Source organism: Portunus trituberculatus, chromosome 41 (assembly GCF_017591435.1).
Source record: "Portunus trituberculatus isolate SZX2019 chromosome 41, ASM1759143v1, whole genome shotgun sequence".
Taxonomy (NCBI): Eukaryota; Metazoa; Arthropoda; class Malacostraca; order Decapoda; family Portunidae; genus Portunus; species Portunus trituberculatus.
The window spans coordinates 21,128,479-21,156,169 of NC_059295.1; the positions used below are offsets into that span (position 1 = coordinate 21,128,479).

At 39.1% G+C, this 27,691-nt stretch overlaps 2 protein-coding genes across 3 annotated transcripts in view; one reads left to right on the top strand and one right to left on the bottom strand.

Annotated features, from left to right (window-relative positions):
- LOC123516750 overlaps window positions 1-27,691 on the top strand; it is a 116,603-nt gene that overhangs the window by 62,839 nt on the left and 26,073 nt on the right. Inside the window, exon 5 of one of the 2 annotated variants that reach the window (XR_006678272.1) lies at window positions 13,091-13,286. The exons of the other annotated variant lie outside the window; for it this stretch is intronic. The gene's annotated coding sequence lies outside the window, so the exon portion shown is untranslated. Of the gene's footprint in view, window positions 1-13,090; window positions 13,287-27,691 lie in introns of those variants that run through there. 2 annotated transcript variants of the gene reach the window in all.
- On the bottom strand, window positions 551-26,264 carry LOC123516749 (solute carrier family 22 member 20-like). The gene is made up of 13 exons (XM_045276360.1): window positions 26,136-26,264; window positions 19,247-19,309; window positions 17,500-17,629; window positions 9,929-10,121; window positions 8,798-8,901; window positions 6,912-7,066; window positions 6,307-6,475; window positions 5,698-5,836; window positions 4,287-4,483; window positions 4,038-4,198; window positions 3,045-3,109; window positions 2,367-2,486; window positions 551-2,059 (listed from the first exon to the last, which is right to left on the bottom strand). Exons 4-13 carry the CDS (start codon window positions 9,989-9,991, stop codon window positions 1,796-1,798), a joined length of 1,437 nt encoding a protein of 478 aa, XP_045132295.1. The 5' UTR covers window positions 9,992-10,121; window positions 17,500-17,629; window positions 19,247-19,309; window positions 26,136-26,264; the 3' UTR covers window positions 551-1,795.

Consider the following 27,691-nt stretch of genomic DNA (forward strand, 5'->3'; position numbering starts at 1 on the left):
ACTCCATCTAGAGGAATCAAGGTATTATATGTGGAGAAATGACTAAGGACACATTTTTAGTCAGACATTTTTTTTTACACCAAATCATATACTCTTTTTTTTTTTTTCTATAATGGCAGCAGTTGAAATAGGGAAGGAAAATGTAGGCGTTCGTTATACAAGGAAATGAAGAAATAAGGTGAATGATCTTGTTAAGATAATGAGATCTTTGAAATCAACAACTGCATCTATTCCGCTGTCGCGCTACTAGAAACTGCCATTTTTCACTGAACACAAGTCCCGCCCGCCATCATGTGTGTATGCCAGATTCTCTGCGCCGGCAGCTTTAGATTTATTCTTGAACTTGCCCGCCCTCCATCGATTGTCCACGTCTTGGAGGTTCTCGGGCAGCGGTTTAGTATACATGTATAGTATAGTTAACCACCCCTAATTCATGGGTCTATACAATGTTTCGAGGAGCTAAGATGTTAACTACTAAGTAAAAACGGCCAAAGCATGCCACCGCCACTACCACCTCCACCATCACAAGGAAAGGAATAACGATTTTCCGTTCTTTTGGTGTTAAACTTTAATCATATTCATAACAGAAATGCAACACCTCTTCAGATGAGCGAGCGTCGCAACACACCCATGCACAGACTGTCCGCCGCGCTCATTTCTATTCCATCACGGGACGGTTGCATCTTGTGTGCTAACACAAGTTGTTTCGTCATCTCTTTCTTATCAATAGAAGTCTCACCTCTACTGATGGAGCCGAGTTAGAAGAGATTGCCATTGCAGTGGATGAAGACAAGGTGAGACGATATGCCTGACGAGGAGTACTGAGGCTTCTTATGTGTATGCATTTATGACTGACAGACAGATCAGTATTTGTAGGTAAACTGGACTTGAGAGATTGTTAGGCAAAATTCGTTTCAAAGTGCTTCGGTTTTGATTAATAAAATGTACTCAAATTCATAATTCACCGGTAGCCTGGTGGTCAACCAGACAGCTCTCCACATTACGGAACGAGCTAAGAGCTCATAAACCGGATCTTCGGTTTGGACTGAGACTACTAAAAAAGGGGGATACTTTTTGGGGGTACCTCCTGTCTCAAAGCCCATCCACTACGAAACCGTTGCCCCGAGTGAGAAAGCCCAACCTACACTCGGACCGTGGACAGGATTCGAACATGTGCGCTTGGAGACCTCGCGGAGCCCAAAGCACGCATGGTTCCACTGTACCACGGCGGGCCCCACCACACAACATACAGCACACACCGGGACAGCGCGGCCACAACCCCTCGAGTTACATCCCGTACCTAATTGCTGCTAGGTGAACAGGGGCTACACATTATGAGGCTCTCCCATTTGCCTTGCCGCGCCCGAGACTCGAGCCCGGGCCTTCTCGGTAGTGAGCGGAGTGTGCTGAATGCTTTGATGGGATATATTATTTGCTGAACACAATAGCTCCACCACCCACCCATCTGTTTATTTTTCATTTTGTTGTCGAAAACTGTGTAGAATCCTTTATTGTAGTGAAAATAATGAATTTGTCTGAGACTATAGACAAGTTAACTTTGTGCGGCACTGCGTGACTGGTACAGTATGTATACCTAAATGACCTCACATGACAGTGCAGACAAAGATGAGTTCAGTAATAGTGATGAATTATAATGAAGTAAAAATGAAGCATAGGAAAGGAAAATGTAGAATATATGAGCGTCAAACAGTGGGCGTTCGTTTTACAAGAAAATGAAGAAATAAGGTGGATGATCTTGTTGAGATAATGAGATCTTTGAAATCAACAACTGCATCTATTCCGCTTTCGCGCTACTAGAAACTGTGCCATTCTTCACTGAACACAAGTCCCGCCCGCCATCATGTGTGTATGCCAGATTCTCTACGCCGGCAGCTTTAGATTTATTCTTGAACTTGCCCTCCCTCCATCGATTGTCCACGTCTTGGAGGTTCTCGGGCAGCGGTTTCTTTCTGGTCTCCGGGAGCAACGGCATTAGGAGGCTGATAAATATACCAGAGCAGCCGAATACGACTCCAGGGGCCCAGCTATTTACTTTTGCCTGTTGAGGGAAAACGAGAATATCAAAGAAGGCAGAAGGCTATGTACACTGTAAATACCTGCACGTGTAGGTATGATTGTGTTCTGGTGATATATTCAAGTAACAGACGAATTATTTACTGGAGATTTCTACGCGTTTAGATAAACATTCAGTACACTCAATATGGTTGGTGGCTCATCCCACAATTTCCGTAACAGGGCATTTCGAGAAGTGAAATGCCAGGATGTAATGTGGAGTCAGGACATGAGACTGACATTAGTGTTGTTCAGTGACCTTAATGAAGAGGCCCTTAAAAAACATAACTCACCAGGTTGGTGGTGATGAGCGGGGCGCACATGAACCCAACGTTCCCCGCAAGGTTGACGAAAGCAAAGCCCCTCGTGCGAGCCAGGGTCGGGAAAAGCTCGGGCGCATACACAAAGTTGACCTGATGAAAAAAAGAAACAAATAAAAACAAACAAACTGTTAGCTTATTTATGCATTTATCATTACTTTTGTTTTAATATACGTGAGTATATTAAAACATGTGTGTTTCCGTGGCACCTTCTGCACCATCATACTGTGGCCCATATTCTGAAACACGTCCGCGCCACACCTTCACTGTTTTAAAGGGCTCTAATTGAAGTGACATGAGTTTTTAAGGATATTTATGTATTTCTGGTGAGAAGTTTTCTGCATTATCAACAGGAAAAATACTTTTCAGAAATATGCTACTCTTCTCTGTTGTCTCTGAAAATGGTCACGGTGAGAGAGGGAAGCTATTTTGAATATGGCACTATAAGTAACCCAAAGGATGATAAACAAGATTTCAACAAGTGTGTGTGTGTGTGTGTGTGTGTGTGTGTGTGTGTGTGTGTGTGTGTGTGTGTGTGTGTGTGTGTGTGTGTGTGTGTGTGTGTGTGTGTGTGTGTGTGTGTGTGCAGATACATTTTTAGCAATGAGTGAACCAAAGATAGAGGGACGAAGAGTGCCAGTACATACTGACCTGGAAGGCGCCGGCCACCAGCAGGAAGCCGACCATGACCAGCACCCACTTGACCCACGAGTATTCTGTAACGAGAACACACACCTTAGCAATGATTTTTGTTCACTCATTTGTTTACCTATTTGTATTTTTGAAGGGTTGGAATTCGTTATGTCTTCTATGTTCTAGTACATCCACCTTTTCTGTATTTGTTAACCTTTTTCATATATCATGTCTATGTGCGCAAAGAACAGCTTGCTCTAGTGAGACTTCAGAGTCTCACGTTTATGTGAGTGTTATTCATCACTGTCTTCTGCTGGTCACCAACCTAGCCTTTCTCCTACGGAAACAGGTCAGAGCTCATTTCTACTGACTGATCTTCGGATAGGACTGAGACCACACCACATTCCACACACCGGGACAGCGAGGCCACACCTCGAGTTACATCCCGTACTTATTTACTGCTAGGTGAATAGGGGCTACACATCAAGATGCTCGCCCATTTGCCTTGTCGTACCCGGAACTCAGTTGTGAGCTGAGTGTGCGTGTAAATATATATGTACTATATATATATATATATATATATATATATATATATATATATATATATATATATATATATATATATATATATATATATATATATATATATATATATATATATATATATATATATATATATATATATATATATATATATATATATATATATATATATATATATATATATATATATATATATATATATATATATATATATATATATATATATATATATATATATATATATATATATATATATATATATATATATATATATATATATATATATATATATATATATATATATATATATATATATATATATATATATATATATATATATATATATATATATATATATATATATATATATATATATATATATATATATATATATATATATATATATATATATATATATATATATATATATATATATATATATATATATATATATATTTATATAGTTACCATTAGGAACGACGAGCTCCAGCAGAAGCAGGGCGCCTCCAACAAAGAGTTCCGTGGCGATCATAACACGGCGTCCCAGGAAAGCAGTAGCAGGTGTGGAGAGTATAATCGAACCACAGTCCATCACTCCTGTCATTGCCACATACAGGAAAGGGTCGTTGCTGCAGATAGTGAGAATACCATTGTCAACAACAGCCAAGAAACAATGACCAGTAGGTGTGAAAATGCATGGAAAACGAACTAGCTTGCCTGGAGAAGTTGTTGGCGTTGATGGCCAGACCAAGGTAAACAAAACTCTGGAAGAACCAGATGATCGGCGAGACGATGAGAATGACTCTCATGCCTGGACTTCGGAAGTACTCCATCATTTCATGAAGGCCGCTCATGCACTTAGCGTACATAGAAGCGGGCATTTCCGAATTCTCTGAACATTTCTCTTTGCTCCCCTGAAAAAAAAAAAAAAAAATGTAAATGTCATTGCAACATTGCTCTCATCGAGTATCATTCTCTGTCATATCATGAAGAAAGTCAAATTTATATCATGTCATATGAAGAAAGTCAGATTTATATATAATGACACGATTTTCTTGCCTATGAAAGCACTGAAGTTGCAGTAAACTGCACGTATATGTAGTGGAAAGTGATAAATGATTGCCATATCACACTAACTTTGATGTGAATATGTGAGCTACTGCCTTGCATATACTATATATTCATTCTTGGACATTTCAGTACCCGTTTCAGAGCTTCGACAGTCCTTCAGTATCGTCAGAATACGTTGATCTTCTCTGAACCTTCTGTGTCGTTTAATGATACAAAAGTGAAAGAGAAGAGAAAGTATTGCCAGCAATACAATAAACGTTTGCACTAATATAGGTAAATGAGGTGATGACGCTGCTTCAATTCAGCATTGAGGTCTGTATGAAAGTTGGGTGTTTCGGGGATCCAGTGGTATATAACGATGGTATTGTTTTTGAAGTACAATAGACATTTGTTCCTTTCTTTCAGCTGACTCTGTTGACCTGTAAGGGGACTGGCAATTAAGTAGGTATTTTTCATTATTTTGTTATCCTAGGCCTCTTCCATAAAAAAGGAAAAAAATCTGATACCAGTAAGATTCTAGTTAGCTGTGAAGAGGTGGTGGCCAAGGTGTGCCAAAGAAAGCAAGACTGTAGAACTGCAGTAGTATTAATGTAATAAAGCAATACAATAGAGGTAAGGGGAGCTGTCACCAGCAACACAGGTGTCACCGGTGAGGGACGGAAAGTAACACGAGTTCTCTCTCCCCTCTTAGTAGTAACACCAAAAGTCTTCTGTGCACCTGTCTTGCCATCTGGCAAGAACTGCCACCCTTATACAAGTCATGAAAAGGAAACAGGGATGGAAGCAGCAACATCAGTTGCTGCTTCCTTAGCCAACCTATCGGGGTTCTCACCATCCTCGTCTCTCTTCTCATCTCCTTCCTTCTTTGCATGTTTTTTTTTTTTTTTTCCGCAGCTCATAACAGTACCAATCGGTGAAAGGAAAATCTAGCAAGTGCAAAAGGAATATGAATCTGTCTATGATTTGATGCACTGTATATTCACAGAATTATTCGTAAGCATACCTACAAGTTTCTCAAGACTAATATGTTACAAAGTGCAAAACGAGCAACACTTACCAGTGCAATCTTTTCCACAATTGTGGATAGATCACCATTAATCTTTGCTTTGTTTAGTCTGACGGCTCTCTGTAGTATGGTGTAAGCTTCCTTGCTTCGGTTTTGTTGTAGCAGCCACCGCGGTGACTCGTCCGCAATGCTGCAGACGGCAGGAGGAAAGTCTCAGCTGTGAGTTGTACGAACTATCGCTAAGTAATACGTACGACAAGCGCACTCTATGCACATGAAACCTCTCCTTAATAAAACTTTAGAAATGATCCCAATAGCACACACACACACACACACACACACACACACACACACACACACACACACACACACACGCGAGACTTTTTAAATGATTGGCGGAGGGAACGCAATAAGACAGAGCCGCGACATAAGACAGACACACACACACACACACACACACACACACACACACACACACACACACACACACACACACACCGTGCTAATAAGAAATTATTTTGAATTTTTATTTACGACAAAAATGAATAAAAAACTCTTGTTTACCGACGAGAAATTTAACTGAAAAATAAGTGATGTAAAATTTTTAATCCAAGGTAAACAAATGTGGATTGATCACAAGCATCACACACGAGTACTCACAAAGAGAGTGGGATGAGAAGGAGCACGGGGGAGGTACACGCTAGAAGAAGGTTTTGCCATGTTCTGACGAAGTAGCCAACACCTGCTAAGAGCATCATGAAGAGGGAGAAGGGCAGCCCCATCAACATGCCCGCTAGGGTTCTGGCTGTTGGCGGGGATCCTTCTATGACTGGAGAAAAAAAAAAAGAAAGGTTTAGTCATTGTGGATCAGGATCACAAATTTTACAACGCACAAAATAGAACTGCCAGCATCAGACTTATGAGTGTATGGAAGATAACCTGGTGACTAATGGGCACAGAAGAAGCTTTATTGTTGTTACCTTTACTCAACGGCCGTTCACAATAGCGGCCGTGACACACACACACACACACATACATACACATACACAAACACAAACACAAACACAAACACAAACACAAACACACACACACACTTTCATTTTAAAGACCGCTTGTAACATCTGTTTCGAAAACTTTATATTCATCATTTAGAGATCATGATGATGGTCAACATCAGTTTTCGATTGTACTGCATGAAGGAAATGGATATCGAAGGAAATGCCGAGTAGTACTGAACGTGTAAAGGTAACTCCGGCACCACATACCCATGTTCCAGCCCGTCACAAGCATGCTTGTGTTGGCGAAGCCCAGTATGACACGCATCAGTAACACCACCTCGTAGAGCGGCACGAAGGCCATTGCCAGAGTCCCTCCTAGGTACAGCACTGCGCCCAACTGAACCGCCCGCAACCGTCCAAACCTAGCAGGCAGTGCGGAGAGGAAGACAATTCATGAGGCTCATGATGATTGTTCGTCAACAACATCTCTCAATGGCTAGGATGGAATTTACTAGAAAAAAAGTGAAATTGAGAAATAACAATGAAAGAAATATTTCTACATACAACACCAACTTTCACGATCACAAAGAGCATAACATTCCATATTCTATTCTTCATAATTCATTTCTTATCCAAGCGAACCTTAAATGCTATGCTGCTGTGGTTACTATTCACTGATTAGATGTTTGTCTTTCGGGGCCAGAAAGGCAAACGTTATCCAGGGCGTGTTTGCTTTTGTATACCTAGCGAGCAGAGCGCTTGACTTTTGACACTACTGATAACGCCTTATCTATTTGTAATTACTATAGATAAATTGGAGAGTAAACGTCACGGCTTGGCCGCTCACCATCAGCAGAGTTCGTCAAGTCAAAAAGCTTCCTCATTTATGCTATATTGATGCAATAGATGTACGTGCTAAAGATGAAGCTAAATAAAGAAAAAAAAAAAGGTTTTCTCGAAGAGTTATAAATGGCTAGAATGGACTCTGATCAGATTGTTAGTGACAGGTCAGTATGGTCAGTATGGAGCTAAAAGGAAATGAGGAAGTGACATGGGTATAATTAGGAAGGTTTTGTGAAGGGAATGTCACGTGCAGGTCTGATGGCTCCTCGAAATTTCCTTCATTTTCTTTTGTTCTCATGGACACACAAAATCCAGTAGAAGCTTCCACCATAAAGTAATAAAATGTCTGAATGTATTGTTAGGTAACAGTATGACTGTATTATACTCTATGTATGTATGTATGTATATATGTATGTATGTATGTATGTACGTACGTAGTTGCAGTAGGAGTGGACGGATATACGTAGATAGAGTTTTTATGATTCCGCCATCTTGTGTCACAAACCACGGAACTTTCCATGCACTTGTTATTGCCATTTATCGATAAGGAATATTCTGTCCTTTGTATTTTGGAACGCATTAATTTTCCTTTAAATATGATTGAACTTCACTTATCCTTGCACTCAAAGAGCGATCGATCATCAATAATATATATATTTAAGTCCTTGTGAGTGTGGCCAACCTGTAAATATTTTTGCTGTCAGTTTTTTTGATGCTTCAAGCTCTGCGTGGACCGCTGTCGGCCTTCCTACGAGTAATCATGCGTCATGGGCGGCGGTTCCACCGCGGTGTAGACACGCGGTCTCCTACTTGCCAGTCACCACTAACCTAGCCTCTCAAAACTGTGTAAATATCAAAGTATGTAGATATTTTTTAACAACACTCACTTCTAAAATAACAAAATATTCTTTTTTGACCTGGTAAGCAGAGAAATCCGCCACGAGTATAGTTGTTTCTAAGTTGACAGTGACAAAGTGGAAGTAAAATGTATACTCTCAAAACACCCTCAGGAACAATACACATGCATGCACATTCGTATTACGTCATTCGATATTATGATACTTCCGATGCCAACAGTATTTTGTAAACATTTTTTTCTGTTAATAAAGATATTTGTCTACATTTCCACTCTGAGAAAGAGTATGAAATGCAGAGGAATATTCTGATGGAGTCCAGCACTGCGGCGGCTCCTCAACAGTCATGGTGGTTCGTGGTTCCTCCTTGGTGGCAAACATGAGATCGGAGACCATTGATGAGCTTGTAACAGTATACATACATTAAGTAAAAGGTGTTCAGAGATCAAATATTACCTGTCTCCTATGGAGCCTCCGATGGCGCTGCCCAGGGCTCCCCCGAATGTGTACGCTATCTGGTAGAACGCCTGCATGTGGAACTCTTCACACACCAGGTGAAACTGTCAAAATCACGAAGGTATGCTCAGCTATAATATCTTACTTTGCTTTACGTAAGGACTAAGAACAAAATTCGCTTTGATATATTCACTCAAAGGGCATAGTTACCACTGTCTGTTATTCAACACTATCATGTTTATTAAAGCATGCTGTGTTTACTGGAAGACATGCTTGTTACATTAAACTTTCTTCCATTAAAACATGATTTAACACAGAACACTTAACTTTGGCAACTGGCATTTAAGCGAGCTGTTTTCTTTTATTCCAAATTTTGTTGCCTTTTAGCAATACAACTCTTATGGAAAAAGGCACACTTAATAATACCTGCTGTGTTATCTAGAGGAATGCAAATTTTGAAATTTTAAACAATAAGTAACAATGTAGAATGTGTTGGTAGCATAAAAAGTAGTAAATTAAGGTTTACCTCTAGCGTCTAGTCTCTTTCCTCTTATGATTTTTTCGTCTTATCAATTCCTCTCCTCTGACTGACTGTCTTCAGCCTCTTTCTCACCTTTGCAAAGTTGCATATCTTTCTATCTTGTACCTCTGTATTAATGCCAACTGCTCTTCTGATCTTGCTAACTGCATGCCTCCCCTCACCCTTCTGCCCCTGCTGCACAAGACTTTCTGCTTCCTTTCACCCCTATTCTGTCCACCTCTCCAATGTGAGAGGTAACCAGTACTCTCAGTCATTCATACATTTCTCTGGTAAATACTGGAACTTCCTACCTTCTTCTGTATTTCCATCTTTCTATGACTTGACCTCATTTAAGAGGGAGGTTTCAAGACATTTATCTCTTTCTTTTGGCTAACTCTCTATAGACCTGCACGGGGACTGACATTTTATTTGGGCCTTTTTTCGCTTTTTTTGTTGCTCCTGGCCAGGTCTTCTCTCTTCCAAAAATGATAAAAAGCTGCACTAATCTTATTTCTATCGCATCTCGTGAACTCTGCTGTGCACTGGATGGATGTTGCAACAGTGCCTCGTGTAGAGGTGTGCTTATCTGATTTCTTTTGTTTTTAACTTACATCAGACACAATAGAAGAGGAGAAAAGGGAATGGTCATATTCAATGCTGGGACATGACTTCATGCCGGTGATGATGGAGTTATTGGGCTGCTGCAGCCACGTGTAGTTTTCATCTTGCTCTGAGGGAGGCAGGCACCGCTCGTCGAAGTAATCGGTCTGGTTGTGTTCGTCAAACTCAGAAATCTCAATCAGCCTGTGGAAATAACAGAAATCTCACAGAACACATGTGGACATAGAAATTATTATTATTATTATTATTATTATTATTATTATTATTATTATTATTATTATTATTATTATTATTATTATTATTATTATTATTATTATTATTATTATTATTATTATTATTATTATTATTATTATTATTATTATTATTATTATTATTATTATTATTATTATTATTATTTATTATTATTATTATTATTATTATTATTATTATTATTATTATTATTATTATTATTATTATTATTTATTATTATTAATATTATTATTATTATTTTATTATCATTATTATTATCATTACTACTACTACTACTACTACTACTACTACTACTACTACTACTACTACTACTACTACTACTACTTCTACTACTCCTTTTTTTTTATGAAGGAGGGATAACTGGCCAAGGAAAAAAAAAAAATGCCAGATGCCAGAAGTCATGAGGGAAGTTTGAATTTGAAAAAAAAAGACATTTTCTATTTGCGAAAGAATGTTTCGCAATTTGAAGAACAGACTTGGCATGATGCCAGGCAGAATTATAATAAGATTCAGGAATGTAACCTCTCTATCATGTATAGCACGAGAACAGGCTGTGTTAAACCAAGGTTTAGAAGGTTTAGGTTGAGATAAAGAATAAGGAATGTACGCCTCCATGCCAGACACTATCGCCTCTGTTATACGTTCAGCACACTGATGGGTCTCTGACACGGAAACAGTAATCATTCCAGTGAAAATCAGCATAATACCTTCTCAGGTCCCCCCAACTGGCAAAGGCAAAACGCCACAGGCACCTCCACCTTGGGGAATCCTGAGAAGGAATTGAAGAAACAGGACAAGATACAGAAATGAGATTGTGATCGGAGGAGCCTAATGGAGAAGATAGGGTAACATCATAAGCACCAGGATTAGAGATAAGGAAGAGATCAAGAATGTTGGGCGTGTCTCGAAGACGATCAGGAATACTAGTAGGGTGTTGCACTAGTTGCTCTAGGTCATGGAGGATAGTAAAGTTGAAGGCTAATTCACCAGGATGGTCAGTGAGGGGAGAGGAAAGCCAAAATTGGTAGTGAACATTGAAATATCCAAGGATGGAGATCTCCGCGAAAGGGTAGAGGGAGAGAATGTGCTCTACTTTGGAAGTTATATAGTCAAAGAAATTACTATAGTCAGCGGAGTTAGGGGAGGGATAGACAGCTCAGATGAATTTAGGTAGAGAGCGACTATTGAGTCGAAGCCAGATGTGAGAGAGCGCGGGCACGAGAGCAAAATGAGGATAGAAAAAGTAGGAGGGAACACAGAAGGGGCTACTATCAGTTGCTTCAGACAGTTGTGTTTCGGTGAGGAAAAGAAGATGGGGTTTAGTGGAGGAGAGACTGAAAATTAGATGTAAGACTGCGAATGTTGCAAAAGTTAATGAAGAAAAAGTCGAGGGAGGTGTAAAGACATCTTGGGTCCTCAACGAGAGAGCAGTCTAGTCTAACCTTGGGACATTTCTGGTACCCTCCCCAGAAGGGGACTCCGAGGTTGGATTTGGAGTCACCATTTTGAATTTTGAATTTTAAGTGAAAGAGAGAGAGAGAGAGAGAGAGAGTGTGTGTGTGTGTGTGTGTGTGTGTGTGTGTGTGTGTGTGTGTGTGTGTGTGTGTGGGTAAGTGCATGCAGTTTTACGTGAAGGAGGAGAGTTGTCTTTAAAGGGCAGGCTGTGACTGCCTCCTTGAGTTGTGAGACACAAAGGGAAACAAACGTTCAGTAAGATCATAGCTAGCTATAATGGAAAGTTCACAGCACCCCCTGAACTAGTGCTATTAGATCTTGCTGGGAATAAATGATCGTTTCGGTAGGTATCTACTACCTCTTCCTTTTACTATTACTACCACTGCTACTAGTATTAGTGGTAGTAGTAGTAGTAGTAGTAGTAGTAGTAGTAGTAGTAGTAGTAGTAGTAGTAGTAGTAGTAGTAGTAGTAGTAGTAGTAGTAGTAGTAGTAGTAGTAGTAGTAGTAGTAGTAGTAGTAGTAGGAGGAGGAGGAGGAGGAGGAGGCAGTGGATAAGGTGGTGAGCGTGGGATTGGGCAGGAGTCCACGCGTAGGTCAGGTATCGCCTTGATACTTTGCCATTTGTCGAGTGGTTTAAAGTCACCTACATGTCACCATGATATCCATGCTCTGGTGGTTACACCAAAGATGCGCTTGGATGGTGATAAGGGCCCTAATATGGGTAACACTATAATAAGTGCCTGCGCCACTAATGGATGGAAGCTTAGAAGCGCTTCCAATACTCTTCTAGTTACCTAAGGAGGAGGAAGAGGAGGAGGAGAAGGAGGAGGAGAAGGAGAAGGAGAAGGAGGAGGAGGAGGAGGAGGAGGAGGAGGAGGAGGAGGAGGAGGAAATGAAGGGGTGGTGGTGACGTTCCTTACATTAGTAATGTAAGAAATAGTTTGTTAAGAAGAGCTTATTTTCGGAGATATTAAATTCACTGTTGTCCATAAAACACAATAACGCAGCCAATAATGAAAAAAAAAGACCACAAAGAATGCAACACAGACATAACTTGGCAGAGTAAGGGTGACCATGTATAATCTTCAGTCACAAAGATCCCATGATAAAAATGTGCTGCATTAGGAAGGAAAGATATCCAGTGTACTTGTTCCCATTTGCAACAGAACAGTTAGAAAGAGAGATGAAACTACAGACAGAAGGATAGGAGCCGAAGGAGGATAGTTTGAAAATTGAAAGTAGCAAATTAACAAAGACATTCTGAAAAAAAGTAATATTGCTCCTCTCTTTAACTGGTAATTTGATAGTTATTTTATTTCACAGTCGGTCGGTAGGATGCCAATACCAACAATGTACTACTCGTTTAAGACTTAGTCTGTAGATTTTACTTGTTTATTTATTTTTTCACTCACACCAGATTAATCTACATACTGGACTTTATTGTCAGAGACACCTTACTTGTCATCAATAGTGAGTGCGGACTGGTTCTCCAATGCGGTGAAGGATCTCCCGTGACAGCGAAAGGTACTGGCGGAGCTATCAAGGTCATTCCTACCATCTGTACTGGCAACAAGGCAGCGACTGTCATTAACGAAAAATACAGACAAAAAAAAACTTAGTGTGTTAATTTTATTTGTATTTTTATATTAAAGTAAATACACACACACACACACACACACACACACACACACACACACACACACACACACACACACACACACACACACACACACACACACACACACACACACACTAACTTTAAAATACTTAACCTTAATATACGTTGTGTACCTACTAACCTTCAATATTTTGCTGATACTGTCTTAACACACTCATGTATTAAATATGACGTGATGGGTCTAACCGATACACGGCTCGATTCTGCCCTCTCGTCAATGTACTACTTGCCTGGTTACAGCCTCTTCACCAAGAACCGCAACAGACATGGAGGTGGTGTGGCATTGTTTGTATCTCATACTTATTCATCTTCCATGTGTTACGACTTAACTTATCTTGATTCGTCCATTGAATGTGTAATTGCTAATGTAAAAGATAAGTCATAAGGCTATTCTAGTTATGTGTGTTTACAGACCTCCAAGTAGCAATTTTTCTTATTTTCTTGATAAATTAACTGAATTTCTATCGTTAGCAAGTAAGTTTAATTATTATGGTATTCACATTATAGGTGATTGTAACTTTGATCTACTGAAGCACGCCAATAATAGTCATGTATGTGAATTTATTAACTCTATGTATTCTTTTTCGCTGTTCCCTTTAGTAACACGAGTCACAAACACAACAGCCACACTTATTGACCAGATATGGACAACACAAGCTGAGATGAATACTAGCAATTATATAGTACGTAATGATACAACAGACCACTTCCCCGTACTATCTCAATTTAGGATTCAAAATATGATAAACAGTGCGCCAGAAGTTGTTTATGAATGATTTTTCTCTAGTGCAGCTTGTGAAAATTTTAGTGAGGAAGTTAATCAGCTCGACTGGTCACCTGTTTTTTAATCTGTTTGTCCAAATGTTGCATATAGGACCTTTTTTGACGTCTGCATCAAAAACATTTTCCAGCTAAACGAGTGCATATTAACGGTAAACATCAGCAAATGTCATATATCACACCAGCTCTACAGTAAAAAAAAAAAAAAAAAACACAGTTTAGAAAGATTATCATATAAATGGCCAATAACTTTTCGTGAAACCTACAGAATATACAGAAACAAACTGACTATTCTACTGAGAGTTGCAAAGAATAAATACTATAAAGACAGGTCACAACATACACAAGGCAATCCCAAGACACAATGGAAATCTGTAAATAATATTCTTGGTAGAAATAACACATCACATAGTAATATAATTGAATTAAAACCACCATGCAATAACACTGCAGATAAATTCAATGAACACTTCTTAAGATTTGGAAACTCTAGAGCCAGTAATTCATTTCACCTACACTCTCATAAGAAATATTTACCAACTAACTTCACCACCTTTTTCCATGTATATGACTCCTGTAGTTTCTACTGAAACTGAAAAATACCTAACAGATATGAAGTCCAGCTCGGCTGGATGTGACGATATTTCTCCTAAAGTACTCAAATTAACTGCATCTTCTATCTCTCTTCCACTGACACATATCATTAACCTTTGTTTTAAAACTGGTATCTTTCCAGATAATCTCAAACGTGCCAAAGTGATACCACTGCATAAATCAGGAAACAAGTATGACATCAATAATTATCGCCCCATTTCTATACTTCCAGCTTTCAGTAAGATCTTTGAAAAGGCAATATCTACCCTATTGGATAAATATCTAGAAAACTATAATCTTATATCAGAATGTCAGCATGGTTTCAGATCAAAGCACTCTACAGAAACTGCAATTCTTCAATTCATTAATAATGTTTATGAGTATTTAGAAGGTAACTTATACGATGCAGGTATATTTTTGGATTTGTCTAAAGCTTTTGATTTTTTAGATTAGCATATATAAGGGGAACTCCTCACCAGTTGTTTAAAAGTTACATTAGTCACAGGTCACAGAATGTCTACTGCAATTCCGTCAATTCTTTTACTAAACCTATCATTAAAGGTGTTCCTCAGGGATCTTTCTTAGGGCCTATTCTTTTTCTGATTTATATCAATGACTGGTACATTCCAGTTCAAAACTTAAATATACTGTATATGCTGATGGCACAAATCTTTTGTTAGCGGACAAAAACGTTATTTCATTACATCAAAACCTACAAAAAGAACTAATTCTAATAAATACTTGGTTAGAGTCTAATAATCTAAACCTTAATATTAAAAAAAAACAAATTATATCCTTCAAAATCGTTCTAGGAAATACTATATGCCACAATTATCTCTAAAAGGTGAAATTATCCAACGTGTATCTTATACTAAGTTTCTAGGTGTACACATCGATGAAAATGTAAACTGGTGTTATCAAATTAATGAAGTATGTGCAAAGATATCTAAAATTTGTGGGATTTTGTATCGGGTTCGTCACCAGTTAACAAGAGAGGCTATGCTAAGTATTTATTACACACTGTGTTATCCTCACCTGACTTACTGTGTCTCTATATGGGGATCCACATGACCATCTTTTTTTTTTTTAAATAAGCTATTAATTGCTTAAAATAAGATTATTAGGTACATTCTTTTTATGGGGAAATATGAATCGGCCAGTCATACTTATACACAATTAAAAATTCTAAATTTTAAGTTCATTAAAATGTATTTCGTGTTATTACTTATTTACAAAAAATATTAATATCTTCCCAGGGAAAAAGGTTTTCACAGCCATAGAAAATGTCCATAATACAAGAAGTAATAATGTTAATTTGTTATGTCCACAGTTTCGTACAACCCTCTACAATAAAGTTGTGTTGTGTGACGGTCCTCAATTATGGAGTTCCCTGCCTGCAGACTTAAAGAATTTGTTATCTACTAATAATTTACTCCAATTTAAAAAGACGGTAAAAAGTTACTTATGTGGTTGTCAAACATCATCGTACCTTATGTTTGGCTTGTGATTCTTATGCTTGTATTATTATTGTTTTTCTCTCTCGTTGTTAGGTTATGTTAACCTTCATATCACATAATGTAATATGTATGTAAATTATCTGTACATTTTTTTTTTTCAACTTCATCTGTCAAAACCGTCAGCTCGACAAACGATGCTAAGCATATGTATACATTTTTTTTCTTTTATTACTATATTATGTAACATGATAGCAATAAATTTACTTTACTTTATTATATATATATATATATATATATATATATATATATATATATATATATATATATATATATATATATATATATATATATATATATATATATATATATATGCACACATTTGTGATAAGAGGATGGGGAATTATGGCGTTGTGTCATACGTGTGAGTCGAAGTGAAACAAGTGGACTTAGTGGAGCGGGGCAACCGCATTCTAGACACTTTTTTACTGAATTGGCCTATTGCTTTCTATTACTTGAAGGAGTTGAAAATGAGAGGCTTGTGACCATGGTAAGTAGGTACTACTACCACTGAGCAACATTTCCAGAGGACCCAGTAAGAATACCGCATAGAACAGAGCTTTGCGTGCTCATGTGATATCTTTCCCAGTTAGCTATATCCTTCCTTCTTCAATGCCGTTGGTCTCAGAGTGCATTATTACAATGACCCTTGGCTCAAGGTGATGCAACGCCATCACACCATGGCAGCGGTCCTTTGGCGATATAATGTCGTACATCTCGTCAAAATTGTAGAGTATGAGCATCCTCTGCAACACACTAACCTGATGGTCGCTTGAAGCTGAGGAAACGTGTATCCCTACTTAATAGCCACAAGAAGAATGTATAAAAGTTCAAATGAACTGCTTTATTTCTATCTGAACTACTGAAATACCACAGCAACATGACTGTCACCCAGGGCATGACAGTCCCTGCACGGTGACATTTGGTACGCAGATCCTGAGAGGCTTGATATATTACGTCACACTCAGCAAACCCACTGTTCTCATTGTAACGGATTAGCGGCAGCGTGCCAGGCTGTCGGCCAGATTACGGCACAGATTTGTCCATGCGGGCAGGACGGTAACATACTCGTGAGTCGTGATGCCGACGGCTCACTTGCCTGGTGGCCCTCAAGGGATTACAAAAGCCATCCCATCCATCGTTAAATTAACCATGCTACGGCGATTTCCTGCTTTAGTGCCTATAAAGAACATGCTCATGACCAACAGATCCTTAAAGGAGTGTTAAAGAGTGTTAAAAAGGCAAAATTGATTCAGAACATACACACAAAGTACGTGAACACATACTCACTGATGAGCACTACCAACACGCTGATTCCCTGCCACGGGCCAAACCCGATGGAGGAGAGCAGTTCGTCAAAACTATCGTCGTCACTCTCGGCACTAATGGTGATGGAGGAAAGGCGGCGCTCGGTGGAACCCTGGGGATATAATATAATGGGTCAATTCAGCGCCAGATATGTAGGTCTGGCACAAAGCATTAATGATGTATTAGGGAGCTGTTCAAGGTAGGGGTGGTTCACTGCGTGACACAAAACAGGATATTTGAATGATGAATTAAAGTTTTGAATATAATGCAAAATATACCGAGAAAAAACACGTGTCTAAGCTCATGAAACATTCATGTCGCCTCATGACCTGAAAGTGTTCATGCTGCAACAACACTCCTGCAGAACTCCCTTCCTGGAAACCCAGCTTACATTAGATTACAAAAAACAGATCCTGTAATACATTTGCTTGTAATGAAGATACATGTCATCTGTTTAGTTTATGACGAGTGCATTTATCAAACTAGATAATGCTAATTGTAAACTAAGTGGTGGAGAAACAAGAGAGAAATAGAACTCACCCATAACACCTCTCACATTACGAACATTGTCGAGAACGACACAAATGAGAGAGAGAGAGAGAGAGAGAGAGAGAGAGAGAGAGAGAGAGAGAGAGAGAGAGAGAGAGAGAGAGAGAGAGAGAGAGAGAGAGAGAGAGAGAGAGAGAGAGAGAGAGAGAGAGAGAGAGAGAGAGAGAGAGAGAGAGAGAGAGAGAGAGAGAGAAAGTCACTATAAAAGGCTCCTTTTTCTAAAAAAAAAAAAATTTTGGATACATTTCGCGAAGTGTTTGTTTGTAAACTGTTTGCAAACAATATTTCCGGGCGTGGACAGTCCTTCAGTTCAACCGAATCGTGTCATGATAGCAGTGCCAGCAGATTCAGGAAAGGAGACACCCCATCCTTTAAGAGTTGTAGACCTGATGCTGATGGGACATTAATTTCTCCAAAGCTCACAGTAGGTTGGACGATCTTAGAAAAAATAACAAACGGCTGATGTAAACCACCGCACCAAATGTTTCATCTAATATTTATCACTTTTGTTGTTGTTGAAGTGTCTTGGTTGGTTTGCCATAAATCTATTCTTCTGTCGCTGAAGATTGCATTCAGTGTTTATTAAAAAAAAAAATAATAATAATAAAAAAAAAAAGATTCATAGGCTCATACGACTGGGATTGATGGATTCATATTAATTTCTGTGAGGGAAAAGTACACAGCGCTGGAAGGTTAACAGTGAAGCACCTTTTATATAATGTGTGGCAGCCGTGCGGCAGAAACCACAATCATATCCGATCCGGCTGTCACCGAGACTCGTATTCTCAAACACTTCTGTGCTTCGCCTTCACTATTTCAAAAGTGTTTATTTAAATGTACACGGGTTTTTAAGGGTGATTTTTGAAGTTCTAGAGGCAGAATAACAAGATTTCTATATCATTAACCGGATAAACGTTCTTGAAAACCTGGCTAATCATCTCAGTGGCCTTGGAAAAAAGTCGTGGTGAGAGAGCAGACTGTTTCTGATTACGGACCCGAGACGCGGTGAGAAACTGCATAGCGTGAAACGGGTCTGGCTGGCGATACACTATACGAGTACTACCTCGGTTCGATCAGGGAGATGCTGCACTTCACTGCATGGTGTCCTCACAGAGCTCTTCAGGTGAGAAAGTCAATGTTTGTTAGGTTAGGGTTTGCAAGGTGGTGGAGGATGCCTTACCATGGTGATGAGCGAGACGAGGAGAGGAGGTTGTTATCGTGGCTGGGAGATGGCAGTGCGGCCCTGTGGAATACAAGAACAGTGTTATTGGAATATATTTGTTTGTCTCTTTGTAAGTGTTATTTCAGAACACCCACACCTCTTTTCCATGTAATGAGGTGAAACAAGTGCAGATGACCAGTTCGCCAATGTCATTATCTTCATGAAACCACCAGCTGGTACACGTGACAATATGGCAAGGCATGCAACACACATGGCTTGAAGTCAGATATGTCTCCAGCACTACTGGCTGGTTCGCCTGTGGGACGAGGCCTTCCAATCACCACCCGTTCCCCTGAGAACGAACCAATTGCATTTATACCAGGATACTCCATGCTACCTCACCATAATTCCGTGAACTTATCTCTAAGTGAACACCGCAGAACACCATACCTCACAGTGCTTTGTGTCAGAACAAACTCCATTTTCTTAACGAGAGAACCATTTTATAACTGCTCTCTAGCCAGTAAATAGGTACGGGATGTAACTCGGGGGGTTGTGTCCTCGCTTTCTCGGTGTGTGTTGTGTTTGATGTGGTCTTAGTCCTACCCGAAGATCGGTCTATGAGCTCTGAGCCCGCTCCGTAATGGGGAAGACTGGCTGGGTGACCAGCGGACGACCGAGGTGAATTACACTCACGCTGCCGACACCGCACTGTCAAGACGCGCTGAGCGGCTTGCAGGAAAAGCGCTTCAGCAGACGTTGGAGCCTGACCTAGACGTAGTATGTACAGTACAAGGGGGTAAGGGGCCTTAGGGTCTTCCTGTGTTCATGATAAATAGGTTTTGGATCGTATAGGCGGAAAAATGGAGAGAAACGGAACTGGGTGGCACGGTCAGACGTATGACAACAAAACAAACACCTTCTTGTGAAAATTAGCGATTAGTTGAAACACCTTTAGGACTGAGGAGATTGAATGAAGATTTTACAGATAAGGAATTTACTGGATTTAGAGACGAAAGAGGCAATATGAGGAGACTGATAAACGTGGAAAGAGAGATTAGGTACATGAAGGAAGTGATGTCGAGTTTAATGGACAAGTAGGACAGACTGATAACAGAAAACAGAGAACTGAGATTGAGATTAGTCGAATGTGAGAAGGTCAGTATAATCAATCATGGAATAAAGGAGGAGATACAGGAGATAAAGAAACAAAATTATTTACTAAAAGGTACGTCACGACTGCGAAGACTCCATAAGGAGCTTACAGAAAAAAGTACAAGATGGGATTGAGGACAGAGTAGAAATTGGATTGGGTGAAAACAAACTGAAGGAATTACGAAATGCATGGAAACAAGAACAGGAAGAGGAAAAAGTTAAATTTTCAGAGGTAGTAAAGAGACAAATTCAGGAAAAACAAAAGATGCTGTTATACAAGTAAATAAGGAGAAAGAAGATATAGTGAAAGATACAGTGGATAAGAGGAAATGTTTCGTGATTTTTAGGATGAAGAAAAAAAATCCAAACAAGTTCATGAGAGAGCGTAAAGAGAGAGAATTTGCCAAAGCTATTATCAAACAGGTCCAGGACAGCACACAGGAACCGGAACAGGAGGTGGAGGAAGTGGTTAGGTTGGGAAGATTTAGTAAAGGAGGGTAGGAGACCAATGAAAGTGAGAATGAGATGGCAAGTGGTGCTGGAGTAAATTATGACAAGGAAAGGGAAGCTGACCGATGATACTGAATACAAAAATATATGGATCAAAAGAGATATGAACCTAGAGGAGAGGGGAAAAGAGGAAGTACTAAGAAATGAAGCTAAGGAAAAAAACGAAAAAAGGACGGAGATCGAGAAAAAGAATTTCTACTGGAAAAGGTCGTGGAGGAGGCAAGAAACTAAGAGTGACTTATGCTAATATAGATGGGCTGTTATCCAGCGTGTTGGGGGTTAGGGATTATTTGAAAGAGAAAAAGCCGAATGTGACGTGCATCGTTGAAATAAAACTAAGAGCGGAGATTCATGTTAACTTTAAAGGGGAGGGATATAATAGCTGGAGAAGAGAGCAGTGCTAATAATGGTTCGTAATAATATATGTGGGGAGGATGTGCAATATGGTGAGGGCAAGGTGGAAGTAATAGGAGTAACAATTAAAACAAAGTAATTGAAAAAATGAAAAATCATAATTACATATGTGCCACCTACGACAAATACATGGGGAGCTGAAGAACGTAAAGATCTGTAAAGAGAGGTGATTAAGTGCTTAAATAATATGACAAGAAGTGATGGATGAATACTTTTAGTTGGAGACTTTATCTGTAAAAAAGTGGAAGTAATGGATAATGCTAGACAGTGGAGCGAGGAGGTGTTACAGTTGACTATGGTAAATACAATGGACCAGTGGGTGGAGAAATCAACAAGGTACAGAAGAACCATCGTTGTTTGACCTAGTATTCACAAAGAAACCAGAGCCCCCTCCCAGCATACAATACCTTAGTCCAATGAAAAGAAGTCATAATGTGACATTAGAGCTAGAAATACAGGAGGAGAATGGGATAAGATACAGAGATGACTACATAAAAGAGAGATTAAATTATTCAAGAGCAAATTTTGAAAAATTAAGGAACTCTTTTGCTGACATTGAATGGAGAAACATTATGCACGAAAGGACAATGCAAGGGAAAGATGAAATATTCTTACAGAAATATAACGAAGGAGTAAAGAAATATGTACCTTTTTATAGAGTTAAGAAAAAAATACACGCTTGGTACAATGCTAGATGCATAGAAGCTAAAAAAGGCAAACGATAAAACTTGGAAGAAACTCATAAAGCAGAGAAATGACGATCACAGACAGCAGTATAAGGCTGCGAGAAATTAATATATTAGAGTAAGGAGAGAGGAAGAAAGAAACTTTGAGAAAGATGTAGTGAATAAAAGCAGAGACGAACCCAAACTTTTCTACAAATTTATAAATGGTAAAATGAAGAACAAGGAAACAATACAAAGAATAGATAAAGGAGGGAAGACATAGCAAACAGAGAAGGAAATGTGTAAAATAATGAATGACAGTTTCAAAACGGTGTTCACTGTAGAAGATTTTACAGAACCTGATAGGACATTGCATTGCCAAGGATTAAAGAAGATCGCAGTGCACGATATTTAATGAAGGAGCCATTGAATTACAGACCGGTGTCACTTACAAGCGTTATGGGGAAGTTGTGCGAAATAATTAACAAAGAAAAATGGGTGAAACATCTAGAAGCAGAACAAGTCATATCGAACAGACAATTTGGGTGTGGGACAGGGCGGTCATGTGTGTCGAACTTATTAAGCTTTTACTCGAGAATAAAAGGACTGGAAAGCAGAGAAGGATGGGTGGACACAGTATACCTGGACATAAAAAAAGGCTTTTGATAAAGTCTCTCATGGAAAACTACTTTGGAAACTAAAGAACATAGGAGGACTGCGAGGAACTTTGTTTGAATGGACAAGGGAATATTTGAAGGACAGGGAGATGAGAACTATGATCAGAGATACATATCCATCTTAGGGTAAAGTAACAAGCGGAGTGCGACAAGGATCAGTGTTAACCCCCATTATGTTTCAGATTTATGTAAACGACATTCATAAAGGGGTAAACAGTTATGTTAATTTATTTGCTGATAATGCAAAGCTGCTAAGAGTTATGAAAACCCGGGAGGACTGTTTGCTGTTACAGTAAGATATAAATAAAAATAAATAAAATCTATGAATGGAGTAAGAAGTGGAAATTGGAATTCAATGCCAAGAAATATCACGTAATGAAACTAGGAAAGAGCAAAAGAAGACCGGTATGGAACTATCTGATGGGAGAGGAACAAATAATGAAGACTAAAGAAGAAAAAGATCTGGGAGTGATTATACAGGAAAATCTGAACCCTAAAAAAATATAAGCAAGATATTTGGATTATCAGATAAAATATTGACTAATATAAGAGTGGCATTTCAATTCATGGACAAAGATATGATGAAAAAAACCATCACAAGCATGATACGTCCAAAGCTGGAATACACAGCTATGGTGTGGTCTCCGAACTCTAAAAAAAGATATAAGAAGATTAGACCGGATACAGAAGATTGCTACAATAATGGTGCTGGTACTAAAGGACCTAATATATGAAGAACAACTGAAGGAAATGGAACTACCAACCTTACAAGATAGAAGAAAACGAGACCTAATAACAATGTACAAGAGAGTCAATGGCATTGAAAAGATAGACAAGGAAGACCTGATGCTGATGAAAGAAGATGGAAGGACAAGAGGGATAAATGGAGACATGGAGACCGAACACTATGAGCCTCGCTCGAACCATGTACAATACAACTAGGTAAATACACACACACACACACACACACACACACACACACACACACACACACACACACACACACACACACACACATACATACACACACTCGCGTGTGTGAGCGCACGCGTACGTTTAGCTTCAGAAAATTAAATGGTTACTTCCTTCCTAACAGTTTGCAAAAAGTTGCTATCCTTGGACATACACCGCCAACAACACAGATCCAAACAGATAAAAATCCACGACTACCAGCAACAATATTAACTATAAATTCCATCACCTCCCATGCAGAGCCTACGAGCCTTGAAAATCTATCTAAATAATTAAACATTGAAAGTGCAACCACTGAGGTACGTGGTATGTCGAGGTCGCTCTTGATCATCTTTTTAGAAATTTTGATGAAACCTTTGCTGTTGCCTTAGAAATATCAAAAGTTTTCATTCAATGGAGTCTGGTACAAATTCCTAACTACCCTCCCACGGATTTCATCCTTTCTTCTGTAACGTCATCCCATGTCTCCTTTCCGACCACTCTGACGGCCACTGTTCTTCTAAACCTATTAACCGTGGTGTTCCTCAGGGTTTTGTCCTGTCCTGTCGCCCACGCTTTTCCTATTCTTCATCAGTGGTCTTCTCAACCAAACATTTTGTTCTGTTCACTCCTACGCTAATGATACCACCCTACACTTTTTCACGTCTTCCCATAGGCGTCTAACCCTTCAATAAGTAAACAGTTCACGCAGGGAAGCCATAAAAAGGCTGACTTCATTTCCAAAATTTCTGATTGGAGTAGAGTAAACTTAGTATTGTTCGATGCCTCTAAATCTCGATTCCTCCATCCATCAACTCGACACAACCTTCTAGTCAACTATCCTTTCGTTATGACACTCAGCTGTGTCCCTCTATAATGCTGAATATTCTTGGTGAGTCCTTTGCTTATAATCTGAACTGGAAACTTCACATCTTATTTCTAACTAAAATACCTGCTATAAAACTAGGTATTTTGAGTCGTCTTCGCAAGTGTTTTTTTTTTTTTTCCCTTTCTTTCTCTCCTAGGTGAGAATGTGTACAGAGGCCTTATCCGTCCATGTATGGAATATGCTTCACACGTAAGGGTTGTAGACCGAGCTCCACTTATACCAATCCTTTAGACAGTGGAATCAAAAGGTTTTGATATTTTCAACTCCTCTCTTCCAGCTAGCTGTCTTCAGCCTTTCTGTCATCACCGCAATGTTGCATCTCTTGTCATCTTCTACAACTATTTTTTATGCTAACTGCTCTTCTGATCTTGTTTACTGTACATATGCATTTTGAGGCGTTGGCATGAAATTCGAAAAGTGTCCTGGCGACAGATGCAGAGGCATGATTGGGAGGGTAACCACGACGAAGAAACACTATTTTCACACACTTCACATTGTTTGAAGTTATGCAACACTATCTGAACGTATTCCTTGTTTTTGTATTGGAAGGAAACTGTGTGGTCTGACAAGCAATCAGCTGATTTGTTGCTGGCTGCTGCCACTACTTCCGGATACCCTGCCTATTATTTCAGATGTAGTTCATTACATCCATACAATAATTGATGTAGATTGTGGACAGTGTGGTGGTGTTGCGAGTGATGCCGAAGTGACGGAGTGAAGAATGGCGCGGCGCGTGACAGGAATAAATGTTTACTCTTGTTGAGTAATAAAGTCATCATGACCCAGTAGGCCACTATACTGCAGCATCATACCAATTGAGAAATACTTCTTTATCCTTTAGTACACTACAATATTATAACACTCAATGTATGTACTATTTACACAATAGTTTCTTCATTCTTTAGTATGTATTTGAAAGTACTTGTATTTTTAAAAGTACTTTAAGCCTAACTACGACTAGCAGTGAAATTTAGATTCCAAGTATAAGTACATGAAAATATGTACTCTAATCAAAGTCCACGTACATGTATTTGGAGGCAAGTTGAAGTATATAATATTTAATATCATTCGTGTTTAGCTTGCATGGTATAGAATTAGCATTCAGAGTGAAAGGAATGAATGTAATTGCAGGAATACTAGTGGAAAATGAAAAGATTGTGTGTTGTTTGCATGTAGATGATGTGTGTGGCTATGAGTGAATCGGCATAAGAATTTCAAAGCTTATTACATGTTGTAGTGGATGAGCAGGGAGGAGATATTGTGCAGTAAGATGGTGAAAAAAGCCAGGCAATGCCAGTCAATGGGCAAGAGGATGAGAAAGATGCAACAAGGACACTTGGAAAGAGTGAGTTGCAACAAGTATAACAATACAGGAACTCTGGAATGTGAATGAATTCCAGATGGTTGTGGAAGGAGAAAAGAAACAGTATGGTGAATCAGTAGCCAAGGCGTCTGTGAAGTGTAGCAAGGATGAGAGTAAGTTAATAAGATGGTCTGCCAGAGGTGTGGATGAGTGTGGTGGTGCGAGTAGCATGTAGTATCAATCAACATCAAAATCACTGAATAGGTACATTAAACTAGTAAAACTGTCAAATCAGCTCTGCCCTCTAGTAGGAAATATTTTGTTAGTTATCACGAAGCCTTACGGAATGGTGTGCGTCTGTGACGTGAAGGGCTTCTTGCCAGCCTGGGAGACGTCCTACACTTCTCAAGTCCCGCTGCGCACTGCGCATGTTGCTCCATCACAGGCTCCCCCTGCCGGCCATACTCCCGCCATCCTTTACACGTACACATCCCTCGGGCACTTTCCTCTGCTTAAAAACACGTTTCCTTCAGCCTGCTTTCACTTTGGACTTCATGCTACATCTTGTAACTGTCCAGTTTATAATAATGCAGATTAATTACATGATTAATCTTATATTTTATTATCAAATATGAATGTTTAGGCTGCATAGTATAAGTAACATGCTAAAACAGAAATGTAGAAATGCCTTGTACACACACACACACACACACACACACACACACACACACACACACACACACACACACACACACACACACACACGGCCCGGTAGCTCAGTGGTTAGAGCGCTGGCTTCACAAGCCAGAGGACTGGGGTTCGATTCCCCGGCCAGGTGGAGATATTTGGGTGTCTCCTTTCACGTATAGCCCCTGTTCACCTAGCAGTGAGTAGGTACGGGATGTGAATCGAGGAGTTGTGACCTTGTTGTTCCGGTGTGTGGTGTGTGCCTGGTCTCAGGCCTATCCCAAGATCGGAAATAATGAGCTCTGAGCTCATTCCGTAGGGTAACGTCTGGCTGTCTCGTCAGAGACTGCAGCAGATCAAACAGTGAATTACACACACACACACACACACACATCCGAAATGTCACTGGAAATGTATTAATTCTATACTAACAAGTTCAATAATAATTTCCTAGCCAGTACTACATCTGAAAACACACCTAATAGGGATTACCTCCAGTACTTAAATAACCCTCTCTTATTTTCAATGTATTTACCTCCAACAAACAATCTCGAGATATGTAATCACCTACGCTCCATCACAACAAATACTCCTGGCTATGATGACATTCCACAGAAATTATTAAGTCACACATCCACTTTAATACCAACACCTCTAACTCATATTATAAATCTCATACTAAAAACCGGTATTTTTCCCAGTAAACTGAAAAGTGCAAAAGTAATTCCAATACATAAAAAAGGAGACAGGAGTGATATTAATAATTATCGTCCCATATCTATATACTTCCAGCCTTTAGCAAGATATTTGAGAAAATTATATCTATTCGGTTAAAAGACTATCTGGAGACCAACAACATCTTAACTGATTGCCAACATGTCTTTCGCGCCAGTCGCTCTACTGAGTCCGCAATTTTGCAATTTACTCATAATATATATAAATGCTTAGAAGAAGAACTTTATACCGTAGGTGTTTTATAGATCTGTCGAAAGCATTTGACACGTTAAAACATGACATTTTATTTGACAAACTTAAACATATTGGCATAAGGGGTGTACCATTAAAATTGTTACAAAATTACCTCACCAACAGGACACAGGCTGTGTATTGTAATTCTAAATATTCTCTTACTAAATCCATATCAGTAGGTGTTCCACAGGGATCTATACTAGGACCAACCCTTTTTCTTATTTATATAAATGATATAATCAA